This window comes from Papaver somniferum, chromosome 10 (assembly GCF_003573695.1).
Source record: "Papaver somniferum cultivar HN1 chromosome 10, ASM357369v1, whole genome shotgun sequence".
NCBI classification, from domain to species: domain Eukaryota; kingdom Viridiplantae; phylum Streptophyta; class Magnoliopsida; order Ranunculales; family Papaveraceae; genus Papaver; species Papaver somniferum.
In genome coordinates, this window is record NC_039367.1 from 12,310,537 (window position 1) to 12,323,689 (window position 13,153).

General features: G+C 36.1%; 1 protein-coding gene across 4 annotated transcripts; it reads right to left on the bottom strand.

The window, feature by feature from the left end:
- Window positions 1-7,652: 7,652 nt before the first annotated feature.
- Window positions 7,653-11,524, bottom strand: LOC113318678 (serine/arginine-rich splicing factor RSZ21-like). Of its 4 annotated transcripts, none has more exons than XM_026566892.1 (6): window positions 11,437-11,524; window positions 11,230-11,328; window positions 9,975-10,063; window positions 9,106-9,370; window positions 8,301-8,489; window positions 7,653-7,904 (listed from the first exon to the last, which is right to left on the bottom strand). In XM_026566892.1, the coding sequence occupies exons 2-6, from the start codon at window positions 11,316-11,318 to the stop codon at window positions 7,865-7,867; spliced, it is 672 nt and encodes a 223-aa protein (XP_026422677.1). In that variant the 5' UTR covers window positions 11,319-11,328; window positions 11,437-11,524; the 3' UTR covers window positions 7,653-7,864. The 4 variants fall into 4 exon arrangements, with proteins under 4 accessions (XP_026422677.1, XP_026422675.1, XP_026422676.1 ...); XM_026566890.1 differs by having other exon boundaries at window positions 7,653-7,905; window positions 8,296-8,489; XM_026566891.1 differs by having other exon boundaries at window positions 8,301-8,492.
- Window positions 11,525-13,153: the final 1,629 nt, after the last annotated feature.

Genomic DNA, 13,153 nt, shown 5'->3' on the forward strand with positions numbered 1-13,153 from the left:
CGCCGATGTTGTGTGTCAAAATTTAATGCAACTTGGAATGGCGCTCAACGCAATTCAGATTGGCATTCTGGAATTCGTTTACTTTTTTACCATTAGGTTTGAACTTCCATGATCTATTCCAAGTGTTGAGGTGTCATGGAAGTTGGAAGATGAAACTCTTTACCATAAGACCTGCTCTTAATAGTAACCTAGAATTCTTAACACTAAGTTTTTTTCTTGAAAAACCTTAATTTAATTATTTAGGTTGACGATAACCCGAATCCGGTTTCGGACACGATTACATGTTTGACTCAATTATCGGACATACTTGTTTAGGATGTTATTGTTTCTGCTTATTGGTATGTTATCTATGTGGTTTGCTTGGTATGTTGTCTACGTGGTTTGTTTGTATAGCTATATAAGTAGTAATGAACATGTTGTATGAATCTGAATTTCAGTGGAAGTGATGTTTATGGTTTTATTATCATGTTTCTTTCTCGTGTTGTGTGTATCTGAATTCAGCGGGAGTGATGTTTGTTGTTTGTTTATCATCATTCTCTTATTCTTGAAATGTGTAGAATCTGAATTTCGGTAAAAGTGATGTTTGTAGCTTGTCATAATCATAATATATAATAGGGTTAGTCATGAAATTTCTCACGGTCCCCTTAATATCTTGAGTTTGTCAATCAGGACAGTTAATGAAAGATGGAGGGAGTAATTTATTTCACAAAAACACAATTTATGCTAAAGTAATAATTTCTGAGTTAGCATGCTTAACTTTAAAACATTTTAGTTCTTTTAGAAAGAGTTTAATATCATTTAGAATCTTATTACTGTCATCTAGAATTTTGAGAGCTCTAGTAAGAAAATCATTTTTATAAAGTTGAGTTCCATTTGACTGATCAGAAAGTTGTTCAGGATTATTGAACATGAAGTTCTTTCTGGTGAAAACCACCGAAGGTTCTTCTTTGGGATACAGTCGGCTTTTATTAAATGTCCAGAAATTCTTTGAAGTGTAGAGATTCAACATCTACTTTGTATGTACCTCCCAATACATGGAAGTATCATAAATCTTGATGATATGTTAAATCTCATAGGTTGGATCGCACCAAAAAAAGATTGTTAGATCTTTTCGTGTTTGCCTGCTCTGATACCAATTGAAATGACGAGGGCACCAAGTATACCACAATCTTTTATATATCAACCTATAAGTACGATACCTTGAGTGATCGTCTATGGACAAAGTCGAGACAATACAACAAAAAGGTAATCACTTGATAATAGTTACGTTACAAAACCGATATATTATAGGATAAATATCAAGTGCTTTGGATTAACGTACAGTTTAAACTACTTTATTATAACTGAACAATTATAATGCGGAAGTCAGTAAATAACACATCAAGATTTTGTTAACGATGAAACCGCAAATGCAGAAAAAACCCCGGGACCTAGTCCAGTTTTGAATATTCAAAATTCAGCCATTACACAAAGATACTACCAACTTCGTATAGTTGAGACCAAGTAAAATATCCCTAGTTACCTAGTTTCCTCATTAACCCTGCGCCGACAACCAATCTGGCCAACATACGTGAATCTTAAGATAAAGTACACTATATTAAGTTGCTTCAGACTCTCTGAAGACTTTAAGCACTCAACCCTTTGAATCGTCTTCCAAACAATAAATGACCAATATGTTTGGTAACTACTGTTTTATCTCAAGAAGTTTAATCAGAGATATATCTTGTTTATTGTGAAAAAGGGTTTTCTGTTAAAAATAGATTAAACACCTTTGTGGGGTTTTAGATATTCCAAGATCTGGATTAAACAATTTAACCAGATCAAGTCAAACAGAACTACCAGATTCGTATACTGAAGAGTACCACCAAATAATAGCTTGTCGATCTAAATACGACTAGTCAATAATCACTCCATCAAAGGACATGATCTATTCGGGTCTATCTGATCAAGTTTGCGCACGAAGAAAATCACGAAGATACAAAACCAATAAGAAAAATCTTTATGTATTCAATCTTCGATAGTCTTTTGTACCTGCACAATAACAAACTTGATTCCTGACTTATGATCGATCACGCACAGAAGAGAGTCTGTTAACAATGGATTATTACAAGTCAATGTTATACTCTTGATATAGTTTGAGTGACCTTATGTCAGAAGAGAAGGCTTTCAAAAATGATCAAATTAGGTACAGATCAAGAGACAACTACCGTTAGTTAATCAAATCAATAATTGAAAAATAAAATAACAATGCAATTCTAGTTTCCCAGCAATGGTACTAGTAGACGCTTCTTGATCCCAAAGAAGTCTGTAAACTAGCGGACGTAAGAGATTTCGTCTAATTAGGTTACTCTCCTCTCCGAGATAGTATTACGAGAATACTATTAGTCGGCTACCTCAAAAATAACAAAGATGAAGTTCATCTGGCTCGGGATAAGTTTGTAAGAAGAACAAACTTCACTATTTATAGTCAAAGGTAGTTCGGATATCAAGAAATTTCCATAATTGAAAATATTCAAAAGATATGCAATAAAATATATAAATACGTTTTATAAATTCCAACCAATATCCAATTGTATAACCGAAATCTTCATAGACAACTCAACATTAGCTAGCAGTTAACTAATATATATTCCAGAGATATGTTTTGATTACTGGTAAAACATAACCTATTAACTTCAAAAATCTTAAAAAGATTATCTATTATTTCGGTTTGGGATCTGAGTATCAAGGAATATCTTTGAACAATTAAGAAATAAAATCTCAGCAAATGTTCCTCATTATGTTGGCAACTTGAACTTTCCTATTTTGCAAACCCAATTTCTAAATCACACAAACCCTAAAGTGTACGTGACTTATAGAAATCAGTTTTGTCTATTGGGACTTATAGCAAGTTAGGATCGGTTATACTTTGACTCCCAATATAGGTAGGGATCGGTTTTACCTTGACTCCCAACATAAGATAGGATCGGTTCTACCTTGATTCCATGTATAGGTTAGTAACGGTCCATACATAAGATCTTCAATGAAAATCGAGATTGTAATCCTTTTGATTTCTTTTCAACTACGAAACAAGTTCGTACGTCTACTTTATTCAACTTATGTAATTAAACATGGTTTTCTAGGTATGAAATCAAACCTATGTTTACTACACAATCTAGTAACGAGTTACAAAGATTATCTCGATGTTGCAGTTACGAAGTCCAAAAGATAAGCATTATACTTCGTAATTCAATATACCAATATGAAGCACTTATTTGTTAATATATTGTTCCTTAACACTTTGATCAAGTCTATTATACTAGAGTTTCACATATATAACTTCGCGTGTTATTTTTCCAACCAGAAGCGACTTGAAAGCTAACGATATAGAAATCGAAAAAAGTCAAGTCATGTATTACTAACCTCAAGTGGAAGTATGATGTTATCGTCGTTGTCGATACGTCTTCGGAATCTTAAGGTCTCCAGAGTAATACTTGTATGACTTAATATTTCTAGACTTCCTAGTCTAACCTAACGAAATTGACTCTAGTAGTCTAATCAAGCTATGAGTTTTGATGCTAAAATATGACAACTAACCCTGACATACCAACACTTGGAGGGTTCAACCGAGCAGTGCTCTCACACACGAGCTTGAAAAGTTTTGTTATATAGTTATTTGACACCTTACACGAGTGTAGTTTGATGTTTGGTGGTTTTAAACTCGTCATCCTTTGTTCAGGGACGAAAAGAGCAAGGGGTAAGTGGTGACTTACCCGAAGCAAAATCAGCTCTAACACTAGTTTTCACAATACAATGAAATTTCCCTACAATCAAAGCCCATTTTAGTTGTTTGATAAGTTACCCTTACAGGGAAACTCATTTCAAAAATAAGACAAATAACTTACGCTACAAAATTTCATGTAGCGCAAATCCACTAGTAGATAAAATAGGGAAGTTTCCCTAATCCTTGGGTACATCCCTAATTCATCTTCTTCTCCGGGATGTTGTCTTTACCCCTATACATCCTTTATCCCTAATCCTCAAATACATCCCTACCAATTCTCTTCTTGGAAAATATTTCCAAATCAGAACGATTTTAGTTTTTTTTTCCCTATATGGTAAGAAAATGTTGTTTATGCCATGCACCTTGTAAAAGATGGTCTAATCGAAATTGGAGGAGGGACAAAGCTTCTATTATGGGTTTGGTTTGTAGTTGTTTTTAGATCATGCATTGGATTGTTAATTAGCTGACTATAAGTATACATTTGGTTATCTGGGTTAGGCTTCGAATTTGCTTGATTAAGAAGGTCCTTTTCAATGACTTCTTTCTCGTTGATGAATGATTCCCATGAAGCCATTCTTCTTTATATTGTTGATGTTCTTATATGAAAACTGAGACTTCTTGTTTGTTGACTTGAAGATTGGTCTTAACTTGCACTTGAATTGATTTGTTGGGTGTGAGTAGAGACGGGTCTTTTGTTGGACGAAGAAGAGCAAAGACCCTGTTCTGATATTGGCTTGGATGAAAATCTAATGACACAACTATGGACATCCATTGTTGATATAACATTAAATTCTCAAAAGTAGAGACGACACCCCATAGTATATAATAAAAGTGGAAATATAAAAGTTTAAGTGCAAATCACTTTCCTTTGTAGCGCAAACCATTTATCAGAAATAAATATATAAAAAAATCTTTGTCATGAGGCTAGTAAGACTTGAACCAACTGTAGTCTAACCTTTCTTCGCTACAACTGTTTAGTTTTCAAAAAAAAATCTATTGTTGTTATTGAATTATTGGTGATTAACCGATTATTCTTTTGCCTGTATGAAAAAAATATATATTACGTGGCCCCTCACTTAGAGCTTCTCCAATGGTTGTTGTATGTGTTTCCTAGGTATCAACACAACAAGACATCTCATTACAATTTTTCCTTAAGTTTAGGGGTGAATTCAACTCCAATCTTGTCGTTTGTGATTTATTTATTTTTTAGTAATTTTAAGATTTTATTAAAACTAAAAATGATTATATAATATATTGTAACTAGTGATTTATTTTTTTTAGTAATTTTAAGATTTTATTAGAACTAAAAATAGTTATATAATATATTGTAATTAATTTTAGTTAAGTCAACGCTTACCAGGATAGATTGATATTCTCAAGGTGAATGTCTATCTTCCAAAAATTAAGCCATATCATCTTCACATTAATTTTAGAAGTTGGGTTAGAATTATATTTTTTTAGGGAAAATGAATATTTTTCTATGTGGATTTAGAGTCTTAGATATTTATCTTCACATTCACATACATCCCATTGGAGAAGCTCATAAAATCCTAGTTTGGAATGGAGATGCTCATAAAATCCTAGTTCCGCCTCCGCTGCAGTGTTTCAGTAACTTAAAATCCCCACTCCTCGTTTCGGTAAGATTTGTCCCTCCTCGTTCCACGAAGCTGATGATTTCATAAGAAGTCCCTATTAAGATTATTACCTCCTGAAGTTTTTAAATCGGAAAATTCAGAAAGCACACCACAAAAGAATCATACGACGAACCTAACACATCCTCTAAACTAAAGGTAATCCTTTGAAATGCTCTTAAGGTTTTAATTGTTAAAAGACGCAACAAGGCTATATAACAACTCCTGCATGCAGTCCCACACGCACCGGAAATATTGGTCGAGGAACCCCCACAATAAAGGGTGCACACGGTACGGTTCGGCTCGGTTCTTGCCGAGGCCGAGTACCTGTACCTCCCAGAGGTCGGTTCACAGATTTTGGACCGGTACCGGTACCGTGTACCTCGGTTCCGGTATCATTCGATACATGTACGGTTTCGGTACGGGACCGGTACCGGTCGGTAATTTTCCATCTCATCTTCTTAACTGTGAGCAACACTTTCATTACCGCACGTTGTAAAGGTAATAGCAATGGTCACAATTCTACTGTCAGAGACATTGAGGCGAAAGAACGAGTACATGGAGCTAGTGAAGTACATGAGGGAAGTGATTGCCAATTAGAGTTGTGCAATAAAGGATTTTAATGGGAGAACGCTGTCGACCAATGAATTTTGGTGGTATACTTCAATAGATGAATCATTTTGTTGTGTCTGTCACTGTCAGGTAAACCATTCAGCATCGTGCACCACGGCCTACACGATAATCGTCTCTGTTAACAAATTCATGTTTTCTCCACTCTTTTTCACCAGGGTGACAATAAATAAGAACGACAAGCTTTTCATAAACATCCCCACCTCCATCAAAAAGTATATAAACCATTGAATCATCAGTACTACCAGTAGTACCTGTACTGCTGCATTTACCAACCCCATCACCAGTACCATTACTGCTGCTGCTCTGAGGAGGTGAAGACAAAATACAGTCTAGGTCATTACTGTATTTTCGATCACATCACGAAACCCAATTACCAGTCTGTCGAGCTACTTAAAAATAGTCTTAATTGCTGCCAAACAAACCCATGTACTCAGCCACTGAACCACCGAAAACAGCCACGACTTTTGTAAGTGCACTGGTCGTTCAAGCCTTTAAACAAACACTTGATGTGCATCTTTGAGCTGTTGATGGAGATTTGAATTTGCTGTTGATTTTAAGCTCATAATATCTCCATCTCTACATTGCATTTCACATTTAGAACAAACCCATTCTGATAAACCTTCTCAAACACACATCATCAATCAATGGCATCAATCACTTCACAGGCAGTGGTATTCTCTTTCTTCCCCTGTTTCTTTGGTAAAGGTTAACCCTTAGTTTATATGCCCCATTTAATCTAACGCCTAATACTGATCCTTATCCCCCAAATCTAACGGTTTATATAATTCGGGACTTTCGGTCCGGTACGGCACGGTACTTGTATTGGACCGTGTACATGTACCTCCCAGACCTCGGTTCCTATTTTTGCGACCGGTACCTGTACCTTGTACCTCGGTTCGGTCCAAAACCAGGTACAGTTCCACCGGTTCCGGTTCGGTCCTTTGGTCCGGCTCGGTTCCTGTGCACCCTTACCCACAATCGAACGTCATCAATAACTGAAAGCGTGAAGGGACGTTTCATGGTTGGAGGTGAATCGTTCGTAAAATATAAAATTTGATATATTCTAAATAGGTATGAAAATATTTATAAATATAAAATATAGCCAAATATCATCATAAATAACCATGTAGAACAACGGTTTTGAATTCCACCATTCTTTTTTAATTTGTAGAACATTATTTCTTTTTTTTTTTAATTTGTAGAACATTATTTCTTGAAGTTTGACCATTCTGCGCTTCTAATTTTGGTCAAAACCATTGACTACATGCTTCACAGTCAGAACGCTTCGTTTCTGGAAAAAATTGAAGCGAAGCGTTTGGCCATGACGTTTTATGGGTGATCAGGAAACAACGGTTAATGCACCATCGGAACGTAGCCTTGTTAAGGTCTGTACATTAAAGATGGGAACTCATCAACTTTAAATAAATCCCTTATGATTTTGAGACTGGCCACAGATGCTTCCTTTTAGCCAGATGCAAAACCCACAAGTATAAGAAGATGGATGAACCGAGTGGACTTTCTATCTAAAACCGAGATTAGGATGTTAACCCACAATTAAACCTTTATAGGAAATGATTGGCTAAGTGGATTTTCACCAAAAAGCACCTTACGCTTTTCCCTTTAGCTTCTGTCTGCAAATTCTGTTCACTTTAGGTTCTGATATTTCAAATTGAAAGCACATAACAGCTGAAGTTCAGATAAATAGAGAATCCTTAACACTCTTTGGCAGAAAAATCATACTCTTAAGTAGACGCCGGTAGTCTATCCATGAAACAAAATTAAAAGTCATAGTTTAGAACCTAGTACAACTAATACTACAGTAATCTGCATTCGCTCTTCAGTGCCTGCTTAAGCTCCTGCTCCTCCTTGGTTGGTCTCTGTATGAAACAAGAAACATGAGACAACAATAAGGATTATATTACTGCATATATTCCTACAAATCTGGGCATGGAAAAAAGTCTAATCGCCTAACCCACCAGCAAGCCTTGTTACCGGATCATCCAATCTACCAGTCACTGGCTCTAACCCCATAATACATCAATTTTCAAAATTCTAACCCATTTATCACTTCATTTTATGAAAAGGTAATCTTCTATAGTGCAGAGAGCTCAATCAAAACACCCAACTGGACGGGCCAATAGAATCTCTAGGCAACCCAGCTGGAAAGCCAATCAAATCTCTAGGCTAATACCCAGATTTAAACAAGATAACAAGCAGGAGAACTCAAAAAACGCAACTAAAACAACAATAAGCATAACTGTAAAGTAGCATACCCATTTCCATTTCCATATGGCGAATCACGAGGATCACGGACATCACGAGGATCACGGGCATCCCGTGCATCCCGTGCATCACGGGCATGGCGATATGGAGGTGGTGACCTGCTGTAGCTGCGTCTGCGGGGTGCTGGTGAAATGCTACGGCGTCGTGGAGATGATCTCCTTCTGTAGGGGCTGGGGCTCCTGCTTTAATTGCAATCAATAAATTTTATCAGTTTTTCAAAATTATGGCTTCTAAAGAACAGTAAATTAATTATACATATATATAGCAAAGTAATACCACACTCGAGACCAAAAGGTTCAGTAAACGCACACATGAAGTACTACGTTACCAACAAAAAATATCTTTTACTTATTTGCTTCAGAGATTAGGTATTTTCTTGTTATTGTGCATTATGCAGATTCAGGTCAGAAAGTAAAACAAAACTTGATCCCCCAGAAACCGACTCAAGCATATGATCTCATCAACACGATACTGCATGGTCGTTTTGGGGACCTAAATAAAACAGAAAATCTAGATTGGACAATGAACTCATTGGAGTGCTCATTAAAGTCCACCAGCACTGCATGTGGACCCACAATACAGTGCATGATATCATTCTAATACAGTAAGTCATCAAATATATAACCTGAACATATCCAACGGTTAGAGGCAACCACGGCACAAGATGATCATTCAAAGCTAAACATTAAGTTGCCTAACTCTATTATACAAAATAAATGCTAACATTAGCTTCAAGCATCTAATACTTCAGAAAATCATGTCAAAAAGGAAGAAAAAAAAACAATTATGGCATACCTGCGCCCGTAAGTTGGGCTCTTGCGGCGCCGAGGACTGGGACTCCGTCGCCTTCCACTTCCCATGCCTCTTGAACCAATACGTAAGCGACATTCACGAGCGAAATGACCTGCTTCACCACACTCGTAACACTTTAGGTCATCACCTCCACCGCGTCCACGACCACCTCCACCGCCACCATCCCTGCCACCACGCCCACCACCATCCCTGCCTCCACCACTACCCTTAGAGTTATGAGAAAGCTCAACCCGCCAACCATTCTTCCCTGATAAAAAAAAACATCTATGTGTTAGATCACCTCTAATGAGAAATAACTTCCATCTCGTCCAAAATACAATGTCAACAATAGAATACCAAATGAATAAGAAACAAGCTACCATAGAAGAGGGTAATCAAATGACAATAGCATCACTATAGAGTCTGAGAGCAAAGGCCAACTGTGACCCACACTGCAAGTGAATTTCAATGACAAGATACTTCTTGGTGTATACTTGAATAGCATAAAGGCCAAAGCAAGTAATGAAAACAAATAAAGGATCAAGCTTGTATGACGCTTAATAAAATACGAATATCTAACTGTAACATGGATATAATTAATATAAATAGTTCAGTGCAGATCATGCTGCAATTACAGATGCCAAATCATGACTTTCACAGACTACAAACAATATTATACATCATGTGAAATAGCAGAATAGATATCCAATTAAGGCAGAGACATCATTTTGCTACAGAAGGTTATTGGCGCATAAAACAAGGAACAGTACAAAAGATTCAAAAAGGCATGGAGAAGAAATTTGATTTACAAAATCATGTCATTGATATACTTAACAGCCAACTTGTTGATCAAATGCATATTGCAGACTTACCATCCAAATCTTTGATCGCATCTAAAGCATCTCTACGATCATCAAATTCAACAAAAGCATAACCCGGTGGCTTCCGTGCAACCCAAACACTGCAATTTATCATGAAAACATTCAAGACAAACTACAGAGATTGGAATACTTAAATAAAACAATATGAAGATAGTGCACTGATCTGCAGTTCAATTAGAATTCAGTATCTGATGGAAAGGAAACAGATACTTTTCAGAAGATTCTTTCTACTCACAAACCATATGATCGAGTTCACAAGCAAATACTGCGACAGACCTCCCAAAGCTAAATGCATTTAAATACACCCCTTAATTCATACTTCACTTGGCTGTTAGGAAGGTATATGCTTCAAAATATTTTACCTATAAATTTGTTGCAGAACGTAGGGCGAAGAACCAGAAGTGTGACTATTAAGCCCCAGCGTACGGAAAGCACAAAGCAAGAAAAAGCTATCTAAGAAGTGAGAATGCTGGCACGAGTGTTGCACTTCCGAATTCGAGAGAAAGACAGAACTCTATAGCTGGCTTCAGTTTATTACACAATATACTAGAGAATTTAGTCATTCTAGAGGGGAAGGTCCTCTACACATACGGCACTGAAGTAGTCCAAAGGGCTCCAGAAATTCTGCCACCTTAGAATCTTCCCATGCTGGAGGGGCCTCAGTGCAACCTTATTACAACAAGTAGCAACACAGAGTTTTCTTTTCCGAAGGCCTCAGTGCGACGATATTACAACAAGTAGCAAAAAGTAGTACTCTTTTCGGAAGGCATCAGTGCGACGTTATTACAAGAAGTAGCAAAACGAAACGGAGTATTCCATTTCGAGAGAAACGTGGAAGAAAACATTTTGGGGCCGACAAAATTTCCTGTACTAAAAATGATGTAAAAATTGTAAGACTTAATAACAACTCAAGTATGTCACAAGGCATGAATCGCTTAAAAACCCACGACCATAACATAACCAAGAGACTAAAAACTACAGTTTTTGACAGATTTCAGTGAGACAAGAGACGAATCTTTCCTCTCAACGAAACAATAACTCAAATCTCTGCGAATAATTCAAAATAAATTCAGAACACAACTAATTTCACTCGATCTATTACCATACTCATCAATCTCAAATTGGAAATTATTTTAGGCGATTTAATTTCTAAGAGTAAACCAAATATTTTTATCATCTATGAAATCAAGAACCCTAGATCCCTTCTTCAATGAAAAAGAAAACTAGACGAATTAAAACAGCTTACCTTCGAAGAACACCGTAGGTACGGAATTCATCTTCAAGCTCTCTCTCTGAAACCCGAGGATCCAAATTTCCGACATAAACTCTAGACATTTTCGAAACTCTAGACAGAAAACAGAAGAAAATAAAACTAGGGTTAGTATGAGAAAAGTGACAACAAGATAAATAACTAGGGTTTTGTTTACAGAGTATGGGAAGAGATACTATTTACCTCTGGCTCTCGTGAGAACAAGTAAAAATTTAGGGTTTTAAGAAAGTCTAGAAAGAGAAGAGACGATCTGGAAACTGAAACTATCTATGAGTATACTATATAGATAGACAAACTACCTTGGTTGCACTTGCACCTGTAAATCTTAATGGGTCGATAGAGCTAGGTTGGGCTTTTGGGCAATTTGGAAGCCCAATTTGATGATTAGTATCATCTGGGAATCCGAATAGTGGTGACTGGTGAGTATTTGGTAGGAAATGCTGTTTAATCCAATCTAGAGAAACCTTTTACTCGGTAGTCCACCTATCAAAACCGTTTACTCGGTATTCCAAAAAAAATAAAAAATTGACGGACTTTCCTACTCGCTGATCCATCCCACGTGTGAGTTTTTTTACGTGTGTTTTACATATTTCGGGAATACTCTTGTCCAAAACACATATAACAACAGAAGATTAAAATCGAGAAGTCGTTGTTTTTTTTTCTTCAGTTCAGATCTGAAACTATTTCTCTCTGATTTTCTGCTGGTGTGCTGCATTTTTAGGGTTTTGATATTCAAACTCCAGATAATTCTTATTATTAGCTTCTCTTTTCTTTTTGTTTTGTTGTTATAATTTTTGTTTTTTGTTTCTTTTTCAACCGAAAACATGATTTTTTTGTTATAATCAGCTCGACTCATGATTTGTCGGTTTTTTATCCACAGTTTTCTTTTTCGATCTAGTAATTTTATCGTTCAATCAGATTCCATGATGTACATTGTTCAATCGCATGATATTTTTTTAATCACGTGATTGTTCGCTTTTTTACTGTTTATGTTGATTTTTTTAATCTGATTTTGAATCTTCTTAATTTTTGTTCATTAGATCATTGTATTCATCTTGTTTGATTATAGGTTTGGTTTTAGTTTTAGTTTATCAGGAAACCATTATATGATATGTACTGTAGGATCATATCAATATGTACTGTACAGTATAACACTTTGAATCGGTACATATTTCCGTTTAGTGTAGATGTAACAAAATAAGTGCATACTGTGTGGTACATATTTTTTGTTTAGTGTAGATGTAACAAAATCAGTACATATTATTTTTGTTTAGTGTACATATTTTTGAATAAGTACATATTATGTTGTACTGGTGTTACTATTATCTGAAATTAGATGTTTGCACAATTGTCTGATTTTATGCTTTTGTGCTTCTGGTGTTATTTTCGGACCATTTTTGTACAGGTTAAAACATGTCTGTTGTTGGAACTGATCCAAATACCCTTTGTTACTCTTATGTACACCATAATCAACACCACATTGCATATTTGGTCACATTGTCTTCGACTTTGGAGGATTTGAAGTTCACCATTTGTAATGCCTGGAGCTGGTTAACCCCCTCAACTATTGTTGTTAATTATGTTGAAAATGGAGTGACATCCCATATTCTTGCTGATTATTCGCTTCAAGGGCTTGCTGCGTTACATTTTAAGAAGAAATCAACTTTCTTTAATTTGTATGTGGATGTTATATCTCCAGGTGCATCTACTTCTTCAAGATGTGCTGATGTTGACAACAGTTCAGAGTTGGTTGTGAGTGCCAAAAATAGTTATTTGAAATATGGTAAAGAGAAACCGGGTGCATTTTTTATGATGGTTGGGATGATATTTCTGAAGATATATATAAGCTCTTCCATGGTGGTGTTGAAGCCGTTCGTCGAGCATGCGAAAAATATTGTTT

Excerpts from the sequence above, each read along its gene's own strand:
- LOC113318678 (XM_026566889.1), bottom strand. The coding sequence starts at position 11,318 with ATGTCTAGAGTTTATGTCGGAAATTTGGATCCTCGGGTTTCAGAGAGA. Across the intron at positions 8,493-9,105 it reads AGCCCAACTTACGGGCGCAG|CAGGAGCCCCAGCCCCTACA; the intron begins GTATGCCATAAT and ends TTGCAATTAAAG. Across the intron at positions 7,906-8,295 it reads TGGAAATGGAAATGGGTATG|GAGACCAACCAAGGAGGAGC; the intron begins CTACTTTACAGT and ends TTGTTTCATACA.